The sequence below is a fragment of the Rhinolophus sinicus genome, chromosome 5, assembly GCF_057876585.1.
Source record: "Rhinolophus sinicus isolate RSI-liver-muscle chromosome 5, RSI-T2T, whole genome shotgun sequence".
NCBI classification, from domain to species: domain Eukaryota; kingdom Metazoa; phylum Chordata; class Mammalia; order Chiroptera; family Rhinolophidae; genus Rhinolophus; species Rhinolophus sinicus.
Genome location: NC_142505.1, coordinates 108,418,624 through 108,438,441, shown reverse-complemented (window position 1 = coordinate 108,438,441; position 19,818 = coordinate 108,418,624). Strand labels below are relative to the sequence as shown.

Genomic DNA, 19,818 nt, shown 5'->3' with positions numbered 1-19,818 from the left:
GTACGCACCCGCAACCCCACCCCTGGGGACCCCGGCGCTCCTTGCCCCGCGATCCGGGTCTTATCACTGAAGAGGCCGGTCCCCCACCTCGAGACCCCAGCCAACCCCTGGAGACCCAGGCGCATCCGCCCTGCTCCGAAACACCGACCCCATCCCTGGGGACCCTGCCCTGACCCTGGAGAACCCCGGGAGGTCTAGCGGATCTGAGCGCACCCCGTCCCCAAAGCCGACCTGGCTTCCTCGTTCAATCATTCAGGGACTGCACTGAGTGCCAGACCTGCACTGGGCCCAACCCGTCCTGGGGACCCTCCCCAGGTCCCACGACAACGGAGAGAGGTGATGACCCCTACGGGGCCTCGTGGAAGCCATCCCTATGGCCCTCATGCCGTCAGATCTGGACGTGGGCGGTCCCTTGCGGATGATCAGGAAGGACTCTAGCTGGTGGGCCAGGTGCCCACAGCTTACCCGCCCCGCTTCTGGGGCCACTAGTGAATGTAGGGCCAATGATAGGTAAACTGAGGGTGGGGGGGTAGGTTACCCAAAGTGGACGAGGACAATTGCTCCGACCAGGGGTCGCTGAATAAATGCAATAAGAGCCTCCGGGAAGAGACCCTTGATCAGGACCATGGGGAGGACCCGCCTCTGGGAAAGGAAAGGTTTTCGAAGCAGAGGGAAGGAGAAGCAATAGGTCGTCCTAGGGGCTGTGAAAAGGTGAACTCGGTGGACTCCGGCCACCCGCAACCCTCCAAACCTGTCTGCATCCATCTCCAGGTTATGATCTGGGGCCTGATGGTGAGCTCTTGTACCCACAGAAGATGGGGCCCCTTTCAGCCTGGCTGCACCCCCAGTCAGGAATGGTGTGGCCTGGCTCCTTCCCACTGGCACCATTATCCTTATATTTTCTGTAGTGGCCCTAACCCTGAACCCTCAAGACAGGGCAGGTTTACACCTGCCTAAAATAACAGCTTCTGCCCTCTAGAACCTCAGCTGCAGCAGGTGAACTCAGGCCCACAAAGGGCTCCAACCTCTGGCCCACAGAGGGGTGCAGCCCCTGCTCGAAGCCTTGCCTGCCAGAACCCACAGCACCAGCTCGCTGCCTGTCCTCCAGCTGAATCTCACTCCGCACAATGACTGTTTGGCTCCTGGTGTTTTAAAAATGTTTTAAAATGAATAACACTTAAAAATTGAAGGTGTCTTCTAAAAAGATTTTAAAAATCCGAAGTTCTGCCATTGCAGAGCCCACAGTTTGCAGGGCACTAGTTGGGGGCCTGCAAAGTGACCAGCCCCTGTGGATGAGACTGGGCTCTGCCGTTCTCAGTGTCTACCATCCCCCTACCTCTCTCCAGGCCCACTTCCAGGTGGCACCATCTGTCTGGTCCTGTGGGTCTCTATGCTTTGGGACCTTGGACCCCTAGCTTAGAACCTTACTTACCCTTCACCCCCAGGTGGTCCCAATGAGAGGATCCAGTTGTAGAATAACTAAGGAGAACAGTGTAGGCCAGGTGAAGGAACTGGGGCCCCAGAGACTGGCTGGGGCAGGGAAGAATGTTGGGCCCAGAGCGCTGGAGTGGTGGAGATGGGGCCACCAGTGGAAGCTGTGATTGTGAGGGAGGGATGAGAATACCTCAACCTGGCCCTCCCCCATCCCATCCCACCCGCGCTGCCCACTAGGCAAATCCACTCGTAATGTGAAGGGCCAGGGAGCCCAGGGGATGCCGTTGCAGTCAGGGCCCAAAGCCAGGTAAAGAACAAACGGAGGAGAGGGCAGATAAAACTCAGCAGCTCCATTCCTGCCTGGGAACCCTCCATCTTGCCAGGCAGGGACTCTGCATCTCCCCAGCATCTCCTCTTGGCCTGTCTCCACCTGATACCTAACCCAAGACCAGATTTTCAAGGGCGTGGAGTCCACCAGACTCTCCTCGCTCAACAGTCCCTGCCCTCCATGAGGTCTGGTCTCTGCCCTCCATGAGGTCTGGTCCCTGCCTGAATCTCCAGAAGCTGAGCAGAGAGGCTGCTGCCCCATGGCCCCTCTGTTTCCTCCTTCTCTGAGGTTCTCCTCCCCATGAGCCTCTCCTTCCTGTGCTGTGACAGGCAGAGTCCCCAAAGCTGTCCCAGCCAGGACACTGAGTGATGCAGCCACACAAAAGCCACACAGTCCACCATGTTCAGCGTGTCCCAGGTCAGTTAGGCTTATCCCTCCCCTGCTCCACACCTGCGACTTCAGGAGCAAGGTGTGCTCAGGTAGACAACCCATTATTCTGTGAGAATGAAACCTAAGCCACTTGATAGAAGCCTTAGGGTTTGTGTTTATTTTAGAGTCAAAAAACTAAAATTTGCCTCTCTTGTGATCCTACCCGAGCCTGTTCCTTACAGGTCTGCTCTCCACTGGACCCGGATTGGAGTCATTTAGGGCCGGCTGAATTGACTGTGGGGTTTCTTAGGACTGAAAATGACAATCCTGCCTGGCAGTGACAAAGAGCCCTTTGAGGACAATTAGAAATGTGAACAAGGGGTTGGTATTATAGGTTATGAACAATGGGAATTGAGAGGGGCTTTGTGCCATTTTTTTACGTGATGAGCTGGAATCTAGATGTGCCAAAGTTCTGCCAACATGCTTCTTCGAGGGGCAGCCAATGGGCCACCAACACAGGATCATCACAGGAAGGGACCCAGTCCCCCTTGAGGCCTCTGCCAACATGAAGCGGCCCGGGGAGGGAAGGCGTATGGGCCTGTATGGGGCTGCTCCACCCTCCACCCAGCTGCTGCGAGCCAGAAGGAGAGGGGAGAGAGGTGGTTGGCAGTGTATGCCCGGCCTATACACCCCAAGACAGGAGGAAGCATCAAGAACAAGAAAAACAAAGAGCCAAACTGGATGCTGTCACTCGGCCCAACCAGTGACTGACCTGTTTGTCAGCAGCTCTTTCCCTCAAGGGTGCTGCGAAGGGGCTGGTGAAGGAAGGCTGGGCAGGGGGAACGGCAGCCCCTCTCAGCCACAAGGCTAGCCTCAGCTTGAGCTTCTCCTGCACTGTGCCACCTGGTCTGGTCTGGGAGGAGTAGCGGTGAGGGACGCAGGGCCTCCATGCCCAGAGGAAGGAAAGTCCCAACTGTGGGGTGCAGACTGAGCCCTGGGCCAGGAGCTGAGGGAAACAGAGGTAAGGAGGTTCCTATGCCTTCATTGGAGAGGTGCTATTTCACCCAAGTCTGAAAGGCAGCTAGAGACTGGTACGCAGTGGGGCAGGGGAGACCTGGCCTATGCAAGAGGCTGGAGGTGGGAAGGTTGGGGCAAGTCTGAGGGGCTGGGCATCCCATGGCCGGAGCCCCACACCTCCCTGGGGGCCCCATGGCAGCAAGAAGCCAGACATCAGGAAAGGACGGGTCATGGCTTACCAAGATGACGGGTACAGGTGGGTATCAGGGAGTTGTCCAAAGGCTGTTGAGGTATCCCGGGTGGAAAGTGACAAGGCTTCAAGATGACAAAATATCAGTCCATTTGGGCTGCTATAACAAAGATCCCATAAACTGGGTGCTTAAACAGCAGACATTTACTTCTTGCAGTTCTAAGGCTAGGAAGTCTGAAAGCGTAGGCAGATTCAGTGTCTGGTGAGGACCGCATCCTAGTTCATAGCTGGGACCTTCTCACTGTGTCCTTCCATAGTGGAAAGGGTTACAGAGCACCCTGGGGTTTCTTTATTAGGGCATTAATCTCACTCTTGAGGGTTCTACCCTCAACCTAATCACCTCCCAAAGGCCCCACCTCCTAACACCATGAGAGTGGGGGTTAAGATTTCAACATACGACTTTGACGGGGACACAAACATTCAGTTCATAGCAGAAGATGACGGAGTTAAGCTGTGGACACAGGAATTGCTGTTGGGGGGAATCAGATCACTTGGGAACACACCCTGGTTCCGTGAACATTGACACTGTTGTGAAGGACTCTGCCCATCACCCTTCCAGAGGGAGCCCCTCTCTGCCCCAGCCCCTCCCTCAGTTGCCCCAGCCTGCCCAGGCCCCAAGTCCATCCTAGCCTCCTGCCCAGCAGGGCAGGGCAGGCTGGCAGAGAGTGGTTATGCTGGGGCTGGGCAGAGCAGGACAAGGCCAGGACTGCCAGAGGGCAGAAAGGAGGTGCAGACAGGGAAGACAGAAGTGTCCACCAAACAGGGAGAGTGAGGGTCAAGTCCAGTCCCCTGCCATGAGGTGGAAAGGACCAAGTGGGAGTGGGGTGTGGACTGCAGATAGAGCAGTAACGGGGGGTAGTGGTGACAGATTCTCTCCTTGACTAAACTTTGAGTCTGAGCCTCATCTCAACTTCTGGGCTTTCGCATCTGTCTTTGTATCACACAGTTTTAGCAAAACCCCTGTCAAGTCAGGTTAACCAGAATCCCCACCCTGGATATCTGATCCCCTTCCATATCTGACCAAAGTCCTCACCCCACTGTCCCCCAGGTGGTGTCTCATCACCCTGGCCTGCCTTCAGCAAGAATCCTGTCAGGTCTGCTTACCCAGAATCCCCCCAACCACCGATGTTTTCGTCCTCTTAGTAATTTTCCATCCACTGACTCCCCAATCACCCCCTATATACCACCTTACTCCTTGGCCATAAATCCCCACTTCTCTTTGCTGTATTCACAATTGGGTCCAGCTCTATTCTGAGGTCTCTTTTCTCTTATTGTATTAGGTCCTGAATAAAATCTGTTTTTACTGCTTTAACTATAGTCTAGCTCTTGTTCTCTTAATGGTGGCGCTTGGGCTCTCTCCCCATGCTGGGCACATGGGGCTGGGTGAGGACATCAGTCATCACCCCTCTGTGCCAGCCCCCGGTGTGACAGCCCAGGAGGGCTTCCTATAGGAGGAGACAGTTGAGAGCTGAGTAGGCTTGAGCTTTGTCCAGCCAGTGGACTAGCTCCTGAAGCTCACCTGCAGGTGGGTCTGTGTAGAGGTGGGGCTGGCCCAAAGTACACATGCTCCAACAGAGATATCCTGGGCCTCACAGAATCACATATGCACCTAGAGGCCCCATATCTCCCACGTCCCTATGGTGAGCCACAGGGAAGCTGGCACACAGAGTGGGCTTCCTGGAAACCGCTGGGTGGGCTGGCAGCCTTCTCCCTGCCCGCATGCATCACAGAGGGCAGAGCAAAAACTAGGCAGAGGACGCTGCCCGGGGAATCTCTACTTCAGGAATATTTTCATGTGCCCCCAAACTGTTCGTAGATCTATAACAGTGACATGGAAATTGTGTTAATGCAGAAGTATGATTTTTTTTGGAGACCGTTTGATTTTGTACATCTTATTTTTATGTTAAGAAAATAACTTCTTGAGGCGGCCAGATGGCTCAGTTGGTTACAACGTGAGCTCTTAACAACAAGGTCAGTGGTTCGATTCCCACATGGGCCAGTGAGATGCACCCTCCACACTAGATTGAAAAACGACTTGACTTGGAGCTGAGCTGTGCCTCCCACAACTAGACTGAAAAACACGATTTGCCATCCTGGAAAAACACACTGTTCCCCAATATTCCCCAATTGAAAAAAAAAAAAGAAAGGAAAAAAGAAAATAACTTCTTTAAAAAATAAGTATTCCTCCAGGTGAATTTGGGAAATTTGTCTAGATTGGTTTCAGCAGTGAGGAACAGTAAGTCCTAAGCAATAGTTTATGCAAACCAAGGTGTCACTGTCTGCAGGCCAGAGGCGTCCTTAGGAGGGTGGGCCCATCATATGAATGTTTTATAGATTTGACTGTCTCTCATTCCCTGGAGAGTCTCTATTTTACCGGATAATCTGAGGCTTAGCCAGCCAGCCCCACATATGGCACAAACATAACCCAGGGAGGGGTCAGTCAGCCCAAAGAGATATTTACCTAGTTGCCGAGAAGCAAGAGGACACTGTGCCCTACTGCCACTGTGGTGACTAACACAGCACAGAGGGCCGGAGGGACTTCACACCTGGGTCCCTGTCTAGCACTAGTCCTAAAGTAGATATAACCATAAGCCCTTTCCTGGCCCCTCACAAACAACCTTAGCCCCACCTTTTTGCAAAACCTTGCAGACATGATCATTATATGAATATTTAAAACTAATTCTATTCTTGGTAACTCTGTGGGTTTTTAATAAAATTCCCATTGCATTTTTTTTGCATTTGATGAGCCAGCCTTTTGAAGCCAGGACTCCTTTACAAAACTTCCCAAGTAAAACTCCTTTCTTTTAGTATATGTGCTGCCGAAGCGAGCACTACAACTCCTTTCTTAATGCTCTTTTCTCCATGTGTTTCTTCTGCATCTTCCAACACACAGGGATTAGTCAGGCCTGACTGGCTGCCTGCACAGAAGGGCAGAAGTGTGAGGCAGGCACAGAAAAGCAGAGCTCCCCCCACGATGCAAGGAGTGAGGAAGCAGGAGTGAAGGTGGCAACGGCTGACTTTGCAAGTCGAAGAACCACTTGATGGGGCTGAACTGCAGGGAGGAGGTGGGGTGGAGCCCTTGCAAAGCCCTGAAGGGGGCTGTGTGCACTGGGCAGGGGACACATTTTAAAATTCGTGTGAAGGTGCCATGTAGATGGTGATGGGCGTGGACACACCATTCTGCACCTCTCAAAAAGCTTGTCAGCTAGTCAGGAGGAGGTCAGGACCACCAGGCAAATTCCTCTGTGGCTCCTGCTGAACCCCAAGCAGACAGTGCTGGCCAGGTGGCCATGTGCCTGGGTCAGAAAGATGCCTGCAGAATTCCAGAGCTGATTCCACAGGCAGAGAACTTCTGAGGATCGGAGGATGCTGCAAGGTCCTGCAAAATCCTGGGACTCACGTGACAATAAAACCTGGAAATATTAGGGGGGAAAAGATGAAAACATAATTCAAATGCCAATAACTTTATGTGACCCATGTAACAATGGCAATGATTCTATGTGACCCCACGTTATTTGATCTTGCATCTGTGTCCTACCTAAAACTGCCTGGTGTCCACTAACCACGTGTGTCTTACCTTGAGGAGCCGCTGCTGTGATGGTGAGGAGGGGGGAGGTCAGGAATGGGGAGGCCTCTCTGGCCTTGCCCAGCCCCCAGCCTTCAGGTCCTGGGATTTTGGCATCAACCTACATCTCCTCTGCCCCAGGGCTCTGTCATTCGCTGCTGTCCCTGCCTCCCCTCCCTTTAGCCTTGTCACTCTCTGATTTCCCTTCCAGGTCTTGGGTGAGAAGGTGTCATGCGTCTCTGCAAATGGGATCCCCCCACTCCTGACAGAGGAAGCCAAGCCTGGGACTCACTGGCCCTGGGACCTGCAGCGCCTCTGGCCAAAATCCCTTCCCTGCTTTAGCAGGGCCAGCTGATCCTAGCCAGGCTGGCTGTGCCTAGAGCCTGGTCAGAGGTCCAGCGGCCAGGAAGAGAGGCGGAGCAGATCTTAAGGAGGGCAGGTATTGCCCTGAAAGACATCTTGCCTCAGTGAGACTTCTCTGCATGGTCTTTGGACAAAGTGGAGGGGGGCGGGGCAGGGGCACAGCTGATATTTTTAGCAAGAGAAATTGGGCCGCTTCTGTGGGCTCAGAGGTTGGGGAAGTGTGGGGGCTCAGTGTTCTCAAGTACATTGCCTAGATATCCCCAGTCCTGGCCGCTGCGCTCGCCTCAGACCCTGTGCCTGGTCTGCGGGAGTCGGCCTTTGGAGGAAGGAAATGAGTCTCTCTAAATGCTGCACAAGGCTTCCTGACTGTCCCTCTGCGCCTTAAGTTGGTAGCGATGAACCTGAACCTCCCATTTCCCCTCATCATGGCAGTAACTGTGCTCAGCAGAATCATAGTTCTTATAATAACCATTTCTCCCACATATCTCATGTATTCGCGATACCCCAGGAGCCTGGGTGTCCCCTCCCACTTGGTATCCTGTCCTGTCCATCAGTGCAGCAGCCAGGGGTCACCACCCACAAGGGGGACCCTGTTGCTCCAATGGGTAGGCGATCCAAGTCCAGAATCCCCCCACTTAGACTCCACTTCCTAGGACCACTGTCAACACCATCAGTCTCAGGGCAGGCTCCTGAGCTGACCTTGAAACTAGGATTCATGCGGGAGTGATTTATGAAGGCCATGCTCCCAGGGGCATCGGAGCATGGGAAGTGGACAGGAAAGGAGAGGAAGCAAAGTAAGGGTGCAGTCTCAAGCAAATTCCTGCAGAGGGGCCTCGATGGGGTCCCATAGCAAATGCTAGGGTGTGAGTCATGCCTCCAAGCTCATGGCTGGAATTGGGAGAGCTTGGCTTGCAGCCTCCTCCCACACCTGTCTCTCATGGGATAAGGACCACCCTGAAGGGGGCAATTCTCAGGTACATCCAGCTTTCTGCACAAGTGGATCAAGGGGCTTCAGCAACCCCAGGGGCATCCGGAAAAGAAGAGTTGAGGGTGTGGACTGTTGGAAGCAAAAGCTGGATGACAGAAGAACACAAGAATGGTAAAAAGGGATCTGAGAGTGTCCAGCGGGTTGAGTCTTAGGAGCAAGGACACTCAGGGCTAGAAGGGGCCTCAGGCCTCATGACTCCTCTCCAAGTGGCCATTGACAATGGCACACTCCCCATTATCCCAGCATTCCATTCTACAGTTGGACTAGCTTGATTCAAAGCCTGTCCTTAGGAGATGCCAAAACTGGCCTCTTCAGGCATCTACCTGTGGTCCCCAGCCCTCCCAGGAGGGTTTTACTGAACAGGCCCATCTCCAGCCCAGCCAAGGGTCTCAGGCTAGAAGGAAGGGTCCAGTGAGGAGCACTGGGTATGGACCTGAATACAAGTTCCTTGCTTCTAGAGCAACCGAGAAAATGTTCCCTAGAAATGAAGCCCCACAAAGTGCAGTGGTAAAAGCAGACAAGACAATGTATTTCTTTGTTTAAGTTTATTTTTCATTTTTTGTTTCTCACTTACCAACACATTTGTGAAATGTAGCAGGCTGTGTTAGTTAAGGAGAAGCAGGGAGGAAAGGGAGGGCCAGGACCTAAGCCACGCACGCACGTGGGAAGTCAGGAGCAGGAAGCGTGTGGGGGGCCGAGGTGGTGGGCAGCCTCCTCCACCTTCCTGCCTTCCCACAGGCCTCGGAGATCCCCAGATGATTTTGTGAATGTAAAGAGCATTTCTGATGTGTCCAACCCTCATATTCAACCTTTTCCCTCTGACCCCTAGTGATGAGGCAGGGTCTGCTCAGGCCAGGCTCCCTGTACAGCCCAGCCCAGGGGAACCCTGCCTGCCCCTGGGTGTCAAGGTCCCAATCCCATAGCTTGTCGCTGGGCAAGCACCTAAGACGCCAAGAGCTGGAGGACCTCAGGGAAAAGGGGGTATCGCAGAGTTCTTTCCAGCAGTGACCACTGCCTTGGAACCTGGACAGCTCTCCCAGAATGCCCTCTGCTTTAGCCACAGGCTGCTAGTCACCAGAGCAGGAGGGGGCTCCTGCAGGCACGGGATCATGGCAGCAGAGGCCTAGAGCCTGCCTCCCACACTTGTTGGGACCCTGGGTGGCCCTGGAGGGAAGGTTTAACCTTTGGCCCAGAGCAGGACTGCCTGGCCTTTGCACACTGACCCAGTGGACATTCTGACCCTGTGTTTATGAACACAAATATTTTAATCAGGATTATATCCGCCCTGATGAATTTTCATTCAAGGAAGTATTTTTCAGGGCAAATGACATTGAAGACAATTTAATGCCTTGATCAGTTTTTTACATAGTGCAGATAAGTTGCCTTTTCTCCCATTTTTTTCCTTGAAATAATTTTCACCAGGATCAAATCCTTTTTGTGTGCGTTTTACCAGGTATATTTGATTCCCTGGTTGGTGTTTGATCCGTGTCCAATGTCACCAACTGTCCCATCTGTCTTTGGAAGTTTTCTCCTGTGACTCTCATTTCTACTAGGTCCAATTCCCCCAGGTGGGGAGGCGCTTTGGCAGACTTGTCCCCAGTCCGTACCTGATTAACAAATCTGTACCGTGTGCTGTTTGTCCTGATGTGCCACATCTGTGCTCTTTCAGCCACACTGGCTTTCCTCTCCAGGAGTGTTACTGAGGATGGCTGTCCTACTCGGCCGGTGAGCTGGAAGAAAGATGGACTTTGCCCAGCGACATTCGAGGATGTCCCAGGTCACTGAGTGGGACCGTTTCAGCAGGCGCAGTGTCGTTGGGAGGAGCTGGCCGCCTTCCCGACCTCAGTCCCTTCCCTGTCACAGAACCTTGTCGCCAGCCGCCTGATCGGTGCGCGGTGGCCCACCCGTGGTGGCGCGCGTGCCGCGGAGCAGACCCAGCCCCCGGGAGCGGCCGGCGCCGTGCAGCTGGCGCTCGTGACGGCGGATCTGCACCTTGTGCCGGAAGCGCTCCCCGCAGTCCTCGCAGACGTAGGGCCGCTCGCCTGAGTGCGTGCGCCGGTGGCGCAGCAGGTTGGACGAGACGCTGAAGCGCTTGCCGCAGTCACCGCAGGCGTAGGGCCGCTCGCCCGTGTGCGTGCGCTGGTGCTGTACGAGCGCTGAGCTCTCGCTGAAGCGCTTGGCGCAGTAAGAGCAGGCGTAGGGCTTCTCGCCCGTGTGGATGCGCTGGTGCGTCACCAAGTTCGAGTGCTGCGAGAAGCCCTTGCCGCACTCCCCGCAGCGGTGCGGCCGCTCGCCCGTGTGCGTGGCCTGGTGCCGCACCAGGTCCGTGCTGCGGCTAAAGCCCTTGCCGCACTCCCCACAGATGGTCGGCCGGTCCCGGGCGCGCCGCCGCCGCCTCTGCCGGGCCGGCGTCAGGGCTGCGCTGCCCGCAGGGCCCGAGATGGGCACCACCGCCGGCGTGGCCACGGCTGGCAGCACCATGAGCTCCTGCAGCACCACGTAGCCCGGGGGGGCCACCACGACCGCGGCCCCGGGTCCCGAAGCCCCGCCGCCCCCCGCTGCGGGCACCAGCTCCAGCTGCAGCTCCGGCTGCACGGGGGTCAGCTCCAGCTGCACCTCCTGCTGCTGGGCCCCCAGCTCCACTGGGGTCAGCTCCAGCTGCACCTCCTGCTGCTCTGCCAGCTGCTGCTGCTCCAGCTGTTGCTGCTGCTGCTCCAGCTGCTGCTCCAGCTGCTGTAGCTGCTCCTGCAGTTTGAGCTGCAGCTGCCGCTGTTCCTGTTGTCGCTCCAGCTCCTGCTGCCGCTCCAGCTCCTGCCGCTGCTGCTCCAGTTCCTGCTCCGGCCCCAGGTCCACTGGCATGAGCTCCAACTCCACCTCTTCCTCCTCCTCTGGCTCCAGTGGATGGGGCTGCAGCTGCTGCTGCTGCTGTAACTGTTGCTGCTGCAACAGCTGCTGCTGCTGCAACAACTGCTGCTGCTGTAACTGTTGCTGCTGCTGCAACAACTGCTGCTGCTGTAACTGTTGCTGCTGCTGCAATAGCTGCTGCTGCTGTTGTAATTGTTGCTGCTGCTGTAGCAACAGCTGCTGCTGTAATTGTTCCTGCTGCTGTGATTGCTGCTGCTGCTTCACCTGCTCCTGCTGCTGTAACTGTTCCTGCTGTAATAAAGGTTTCTGCTGCTGCAGCTGTTCCTGCTGCTGTAATTGTTCTTGCTTCTGCTGCTCCTGCTCCTGCTGCTGCTGCTGTAATAACGGTTTCTGCTGTTGCAACTGCTGCTGTTGTTGTAGCAGCTGCTGTGGTTGGAACTGTCCCTGCTCTTGCTTCAGTTGCTCATGTTGCAGAGGTTGAGCTTTTTCCTGTAGTTCCTGCTGTTGCTGCAGCAGCTCTTGCTCTTGCACTTGCTGCTCTTGTGACTGTCCCTGCTGTGGCACCAGCGACAGGTGTGGCTTCAGTTGCTCATGCTGCAGGGGTTGGGGTTTTTCCTGTAGTTCCTGCTGTTGTTGAGGCAGCTGTTCTTGCCCATCCTGCTGCTGCTGCTGCTGCGATTCAGGCCGATGTCCTGATAGCTGGTTTTGTGCTTGCTGCCTGTGTAGCCCTGGCTGCTGTTCTAACTGTTTCAACCCCTGCTGTCCCAGCTGGGCTTCCTCAGCAGTCTCACTGGCCCCCATCAGGGCTGAGATTGCTGGCCGTAGTGGGCTGCTCCTCTCCTGAGCCTCTTCTTCCTCCTGACTCTCACTCCCACCGCTGCCACCTGTAGTGGAAATGGCAGGAAGCCAGGAGAGAAAGATCTACAGGCAGCTGTCTGGTCCAGGCCCCTAGGACCTCCATACTTACCCTGCCCCATGTACAGCCACTCGAGGATACACAATTGAGCTCTCAGCAGGGACCCAAAAGCACTGGATCAAGGACAATTGCAACATGGCAAAAACTGAAATACCCAGAAGTGTGGGGTTGGCTTAGAAATGTTCCCGAATGACTGCTGGTCATGTCACTCTGGACCCCAGCTCCCCGGCCCCTCCTCTGGGCCAACCCCTACACAGGCTCCATGTTGAGAGCTTGGCAGTGACAACAACGTGGGTCCTGGGCTCCCCAAAACTATTCCCTGAGAAGCGCTTTGTGCCTAATCCCCATCCAGTGGAAATCAGTGAACCAACCAGCCAAGCCACAAGCCCATGCTGCACTCTGACCTCAGTTATGGTCACACCTGAAAAATGAAACTCGTTTTCTCTGTAAAGAGTAATGAATTTCTGTAAAGCTGCCTGGAATTATTACCACAAACGGTTGCTAAAAGTCCCCCAAGTGTCAGAAAGTACACAGGTTTCCAGTGGGAAACCCTCAGTTCAGAGGACTCTCTTCTGGTCCTAACTCCACCAGTTAGCAGCTGTGCAACCTGCTGCAGGCTCAGAGCCCTGCTTGTCTATAAAATAGCTTAATGGTACCCACTGCCAGCTTCATGAGTGAAGCAGAAAGGGCTCTGGCACATCCCCTAGAACCTGGCAGATGCCTGAAAAAATCCATCTCCCTGTGGGTTAGGAATTAGTTTGCAAACTAACAAACAGTTTGGAAATGCCAAGGATGCAACTAGCTCCACCAGAAATAGCCTAAAGACAGAAAGTGTTTGAGATTGTTATTCTAGAATGGAAAGGACTAACTCACAGCCCCAAGTCAACAGGGTGACTGGCCAATTACTTCACGTCTTGGAACCTGAGCCTCCCCATCTGCCAAGGGACACTGGGAGCACTGGAGGGGTCAAGGTACGGTCCCAGCATTGTGCGGGCACACAGTAAACCCTGGCAAGCAGGAGCCACTCCGTGGCTTCGTTTCATCTCCACCATATCGCCACGCGGGTTCTCCTTTTAAGCTTGCTACTGGGTTAGCAGAAACTCTGAGATGTGTTCTCCATTCCCAAGCCTGATTTCAACATCTCTTCCTACAGCACCATATTTTCAGTTTTGTAATGGAAAGCAGAGGTTTGATATATAAAATTTTGCTTTCTGGCCACTTTTCTACTATATTGATTTTTTTAAAAACCAAAGGATCTCTACATGTAAATAATTTCCTGTTAGAAAACTATTCTTAATAAACTTTACTTGGGCTAATGGATAGGTGAATGCATTCTTCATCTACACTCACACCAGCTGGGAGTATGCTGGTCGTGAGTGGAGAGACTGCCATGGACATCTGTCCCCCTAGCAAATCCAAAGTTGTAGATACCCTTCTCCTGCCACCTCTGGGAGTAGCAGGGCCACATCCCGCCTGTGTGAATTCTCAGTGTTGGGCCGCATAGCCATTCTGGACTTCTTGCGGCAGCAGTGTCACCATTTCTAACAATGATGGTTTGATAAACATATAGTTAAGTTTCATCTGATGTGTGTACCTTCACAAGATGTTTGTCAGTTAAGCATTTAAGCCAGAAGAGTCCTCATTTAGTCCACACATCTCCGTCTGACCCCTCCAATTCCCTCAGTCCTTCTCATGCTCTGTTCAACCCTGCACCACCCTTCACTCAACATACTCAAAGCACAGCACAGAATCGGCTCCCAGAAATGCAACCACAACAGAACGTTTGCCCAGCGTGGGTCCTAGAGGGGGAGGGAGTTCTGGAAAGTTCTGAAGGGTTACATTTGCCTCTGAGCAAAAGGGGAGAAAGATTGCTGGGACCGGAAGTCAAGGAAAAGTGGACAAAGCCAGAGGCCACAGGGCAATGACTGAGGCACGAGGGGCAGAGGGAGAGAGCCCCTTAGTCCCTGAATTCAATCTGGGAACTTGAGTCTGGAGCCAGACACAGGTGGGAGGAAGGTGGAGGCCACCCGACGAGTGGGGGAACAGCAGCAGGTCCCAGTCAGCACCTATCTGGGGTCAGGGGCATAGGCTAAGAACATCTGCACCCCCAGGGAGCCCCTCCCCCGCCAGACCATAGCCTGCAGAGCTGCCTCACAAACTCTTGTGCTGGGTGAGCGGGTGCAACCGGCCATCCATATGCAAAACTGCCAGGAGGGTGCCTTCCAGACAGCAAGCCACCTGCTGCTCTTCGGGCCCCTCTCTCAGCCCTGGCAGTCCTGAGGCTGTGTCAAAGGATCCCCACTGGGGGCCTGAGAACTAGCTCCTGGTTTATGAGGTCAGAGGCGCCCCCAGCCCCTCACCTGAGAGGGTGTCAGGCCCTGGGCCCCCATCTTCAAGACACCGAAGCTCTAGCACGAAGGTCTCGGTTGCTGGCCCCAGTTCCATCCTGACAGTCAGACCAAGATCCCAGTGAGCTGACTTTGCTAAGAGGAAGGAAGGAAACTGTTCAAATGGGCAGTAGTGCTGAGCCCCCAGCCCAAGATACTGACTGCCAGAGAACCCCCAAATCTGCCTTGGGCCCTGGAGCAGGCAGCTCCACCCCTGCTGGAAAGGATAGGGCAGTGCACAGCTGGGAAAGTGAGCAGGGAGGGCAGCCTGGAGGCTCAGCTCCTAGGCTCGTTTCCCAGCAGAGGTGGTCCTTTCCCTCCTGACTTTTTGCAGGGCCCTCAGTCAGCCCCATTTCTAGGGCCAGCCCTGCAGCTGCTCCTCACTGAGACGACAGTGGGAAATCAGACCGTCACTAGGATGGGGAGCTGAGTCCCAGAAGGGACACCCGGGAAGTTTGCAGAAAAGAGAGAGACTTGTCCATCTCATGTTCCCCTGCCCGTTCAAAGCACTGACAAGTCTGTTCACTCCCTGGGTCCTACCTCCCAGACTGAGGGTTTGCCCAACCTTCCCAGGCCACAGATTCCAGGCCACGTGTGTCCAGGTGCCAGCTTAGCTCCGTGGGGAGGCAGGCTTCCAGAGTCCTACAACCCATGGAAACGGCCAGCTGCCCGCCTGGCCCTGAGCCCAGGCGCTCCTGAGGTCTGGACCTTCCCCGCCTCTCCCTGGGTCCCCCCCAACCCCTGCAAAGGTGGCCACACATCCAGTCCTCTCTCCTCTCCTAACAGGATGACTCCAGGGTCCTCCAGCCTTTCAGAACCCAGTCCAAAACCTCCTAAGAGAAGCATCTTGGGTTGGCCCAACTCTCCTGCGCACTGGGCCTCACCTGGTACAGCATTTCCCGCTCCTCTCCGCGGCCTCTGCCCTCGGGGAGGTGTGGTCAGCAGCGGCTGGAAGGTGAAGGCCAAAGCCCTCAGCCAGCTTCTTCCTGAGGCGCCTCCATCCAGAAAGAGCCGGGGAGGCGCTTGGCCACCCGGGTGCCTTTCTGGGCACTCGAGAGGGTCTGTGCTGTCAGGGCTGCCGAGGTCACCCTGGGCCAAAAGAGGAGACAGAGCTGAATTCAAGAGCAGAAGTTGGCGCCGGCCCCCTAGGTCGGGGCTGGGGAGAGGGGGGCGAGAAGGAGGCAGAGCCCGGATCCAGCGCCGGATTCAGAGCTGGCCTGACAGGGCTGTCGCGGGCGCCTTGGGCTTCGGGACGGACCAGGCGGGGTGGCCCGGGCTGAGGTTGGCAGGGGCCAGGGAAACACCGGTTTGGGCTCAGCCTGCGGCAACCCGGGTCCGGCCGGGGTCCGCTGGTGGCCACAGGTGTCTGGAGCCCACGGGCCGCGGGCGGGGGGCGGGCGGCACGGCCGGGCGGCGGTCCCCGTTCGCTCGCCCGCCCGCCCGAGCGTGCGTCCGGCCGGCCTGCGTCCGTGCGGGCAGCGGCCGGGCCGGGGTGGGGGCGGCGGGGGCCGGCACAGGAAGTCCCCCTGGCATCCGCATCCTGTCCCCCTCCCGCCGCCCGCGCGCCCCCGCGCCAGGGCCCGGGCCCCGCCGCTGCAGCCGCCGCCGCCGCTCTAGGCAGCCGTGAGCTCGGTGGGCTTAACCCTTCCCGGCCCGGCTGCTCGCCGGAGTGGGGGGCAGAAGGGGGGCGGCGAGGAGGAGACCCTGCGGTGCGGAGAGCAACGCACTCTGTCGCATCCCCGGGTGCGCGCGTCTGCGCCGGGCTCGGTGACCATTGCTGCACCGATGTAGGGGGAGGCTCCTAACCTCAGGGCGCCCATGGCCCCGGTACAAATTGTGGTCAATTAGCTCTCAATTAGATGACACTCAGTTAATGGGGTGGCCCCATCCTGGGCTGCGCAGGCTCTGAAGGAGCCTCCCTGCTCCACGCCACGGACCCCTCCTCCTGGACCCTGGGGTGGTGAGGGCAGGCCTGCAGGGCAGGGAGTTCGTGCCAGCCCGGGCAGTGGGCTGGAGCGCTGAAAGACCAGATGGGGCCGGAGGCCACCCTTTTAACTGGAGAGCTGAGCCCTTTCCGGAACTTCTGCTGGCTTCCTCTGTGCACAAGACCGGTGGTCAGGCCCCCTCCGCCGCCCTCTCCCTCTGTCCACCCCAGGCCCCTCTCCCTGGATGCGCCAAGCTGCTTCCCACCTGCGTTGGGATGTCCTCCTCAGGGAGGCCTTACCTGACCACCCCAGTATCCCATCACTTTGCAGTCCTGCCTCAAGCTGACCTCTCTAATCCGGAGTTCACATTTAAATCGGATACTCGGATTCTTTTGAAAAACCCAAAAATCTGGCATGGAGAGCTGCTCCTGGAGTGGAATGTGGGAATGCCCCCCTGGGGAGTAAGGGGGAGAAGTGGTCATGTGGTCACAGCGCCCTCCCCTCCTTATTGTTTCCATGCCCACATGTGGCCCCCTTGTTCCACTTTTTCACTTCTTGGCCCACAGGCACTGGAGCTTGGGGCTTCCCCTCCGGCCTTTGCCTGAAAAGCCTGCACTCTGTGGTGTCTTCACCCCTACACTAGGTGGTCAGGAAGGCAGAGGGCCACATCTGCCTCATGGGGGGGCGGGGGGGGGCAGAGAACAAGTGCAGCTGCAAGAACCTAGTTTTGGAGGCAGACAAATCTGGGTTCACAGGGGCTTCTTTCATCCAGGTATCTTGAGGCAAATGGTTACCTTCCCTCTGTGGAATGGGGACAGCACCCTGCTAGCCAGGAGCTTAAGGATGCGAGAGCACCTGCCTCCCTCACATGGCAGGTATACACCTTCCCCTCCCTGGGAGGCAGGCACCTCCTCCTGCCTCCTGGGAGACCCCATGCCCACAGGACCCAGAGAATCCACCCCTCCTTGAATCTTTTACCTCTCCCCCTGCCTGCATTTGCTAATCCTCAGGGCTCTCCCATCTTAAACATGCAAGCCCCCCTCTCTCCTGCCCTTCGTGGCCACACTTCCTGGAAAGATGCCCCATCGTAGTTGTGTCCATATCCTCATCTGCCTATCTTTCCCCCTCTCCAACCTGACCTCCGCCCAATCACTCCACACAGACAACTCCCTTTAATGTCACCAGTGACCTCCGTGTCACTGAATCTCTCTTTAGTCCACTCTAGGCAGCATCAGACACTTCTCTGGTGGCTGCCAAGAGACAATAGTCTCTGTTCCCCCTCCCTCTCCGTCAGCCCCCTCTCTGACTCCTTTGCAGGCTCTGCTTCCTTCACCAGGCTCATCGCTTGCCTTTCCATGATGCAAACCTGGGGTAAGGTGTCTTCCCAAATCTACTGTTTTTCCCCTAAGAGTATTTCGCCTGCCCATACCTGAACAACCAACTCCAACAACAGCCACCCTCTCTCGTCCTCCCTTTCCCTTTAAGTTTTTTCATGGTAACATGTTCCTAGTGGAATGAGTCCAGTAGTTAGTTCTACATGGCTTTAGCACTTCGGGAGTCCACTCCCTTTCTTCTCATAATTCTTGCCACACTTCTAAATCGCACACTTATGATGCTATGACTTGATTTTCCTTTGTGGACAGTAGCTATTGACATCCCATCTGAAAGATGCAGCTTGGAACTTCAGGAATGAAGAAAGAGCAACAGAAATTATAAATATATGAATACATGTCATAGACAATTTTTCTCCTCATAAGTTCTTTAGAATATGTATAATGTTGAAGGTAAAAATTATAACATTAGTGAGGTTTTCTGTGCATGAGATGTAATAATATGACAACAGTAACATACAAGGGGGAGGGTAAATGTTGTAAGGCGTGTATATTTTACTTAAAGTGTTAAAATATTAACTCACTAAAAAGAAAAGAGGGAATGGATTTTGGGTGGGCAGAAACAATACAGATCCATCATAACTAGAATATACTGTGGTTTATCCTGTCTTTACACAGCTGAGATCATAATATACACATGGACTCACATCAACTTTCTCTTTAAATATGTTGGACATCTTTCCACATAGAACAAATATCTACCTAATTGGAAAAAACTCTCCCCAGCCTCCAACTGCAAGGACATACCTTAGTTTATTTAACCTGGGCCTTACTGATGGACATCTAAGATTTCTCATCTTTTGCTACTGCAAACATACTTGTACCTAAAATTTAACGTAACTGAGAGCTCTTCTTTGAGATCTGGCCCTACCACGCTTGCTGGTCGAAGGATATATATTTTTAACTTTTGATAGCTACTGCCTTGATGCAGTTGTACTAATTTAAACCACCCCCACCCAAGAATAAAAGTGCCTGTTTCCCCAACACTCTGCTGTTTCAAGGAGACTTTTAGTTCCAAATTTCAGAAACACCCAATTAAAACTGGCTGAAAAGAGGAAAACACTATTATCTCCCCTAACAAGAGCTGCAACGGTAGGGAGTTCTAGGCTTGGTTAAAGACCTAAGGACACCTCAATGACCAGCTTCCCAAGAGGACTGCCTGGTGCTCAGCCTTAGAAAAGAGAAGCCATATCCTCCACGACAATGTCCAACACCATGTCTCCCTGCTTCCGGTCCTTTTGGAGCTAGACATCTTTCTAGGAAGCCATCTTCAGACTTACCCCACCCTGGCCAGAATCACACCCCCTGCCCATTACGGAACCAAATTCTGACCACAGGTGTGGAAGGACATGCTGGTTTGGACCAATCATAATTCACTCCAATGAAGGGGCCCAGGCTCCCCAGAGCAGGTGCCTGTCAAGTGTTTGCCCCAAAGGAGGTTCTTTTTTTTTTTTTAGATTTTATTGGGGAAGGGGAACAGGACTTTATTGGGGAACGGTGTGTACTTCCAGGCCTTTTTTCCAAGTCAAGTTGTTGTCCTTTCAGTCTTAGTTGTGGAGGGCGCAGCTCAGCTCCACGTCCAGTTGCCGTTGCTAGTTGCAGGGGGCGCTGCCCACCATCCTTGCGGGAGTCGAGGAATTGAACTGGCAACCTTGTGGTTGAGAGCCCTCTGGCCCATGTGGGAATCGAACTGGCAGCCTTCGGAGTTAGGAGAACGGAGCTCTAACTGCCTGAGCCACCGGGCCGGCCCCACAGTCATTTTACCTTTTAATTTCTACAGCATCTAAATGAATTTACTCGCCCACAGTGCAGTGCGATCAGTTTCCTCACACCTTTAGCTATATTTTCCAGTCTGCCAATCTGACAGGTAAGTGCAAAAATGGCATCTCATTTCCATTTCTATTTCCCTTTTACCAGTTTTAGAATTGTTTCATGTTTATTGACCATTTGTCTTTTCTTTTCTATGAAATTTCTGTTTATGTCCTTCACCGATTTTTTTATTGGAATGTCTTTTGATTAA

At 54.5% G+C, this 19,818-nt stretch overlaps 1 protein-coding gene across 2 annotated transcripts; it reads right to left on the bottom strand.

The window, feature by feature from the left end:
* Nucleotides 1-8,844: 8,844 nt before the first annotated feature.
* On the bottom strand, nt 8,845-16,825 carry ZNF853 (zinc finger protein 853). 2 transcript variants are annotated; one of them, XM_074313955.2, is made up of 4 exons: nt 16,707-16,818; nt 15,367-15,571; nt 14,456-14,578; nt 8,845-12,063 (listed from the first exon to the last, which is right to left on the bottom strand). In XM_074313955.2, exons 1-4 carry the CDS (start codon nt 16,725-16,727, stop codon nt 10,172-10,174), a joined length of 2,241 nt encoding a protein of 746 aa, XP_074170056.2. In that variant the 5' UTR covers nt 16,728-16,818; the 3' UTR covers nt 8,845-10,171. The 2 variants fall into 2 exon arrangements, with proteins under 2 accessions (XP_074170056.2, XP_088654911.1); XM_088798785.1 differs by lacking the exon at nt 14,456-14,578 and having other exon boundaries at nt 16,707-16,825.
* Between the last annotated feature and the right edge of the window lie 2,993 nt (nt 16,826-19,818).

What these genes read in the sequence shown, in the direction of transcription:
- ZNF853 (XM_074313955.2), bottom strand. Translation starts at nt 16,727, where the DNA reads ATGGGATACTGGGGTGGTCAG. An exon ending in TGGGATACTGGGGTGGTCAG is followed by an intron (nt 15,572 to 16,706) that starts GTAAGGCCTCCC and finishes CTTTTGGCCCAG; the next exon opens with GGTGACCTCGGCAGCCCTGA. An exon ending in AGGGCCTGACACCCTCTCAG is followed by an intron (nt 12,064 to 14,455) that starts GTGAGGGGCTGG and finishes TTTCCACTACAG; the next exon opens with GTGGCAGCGGTGGGAGTGAG.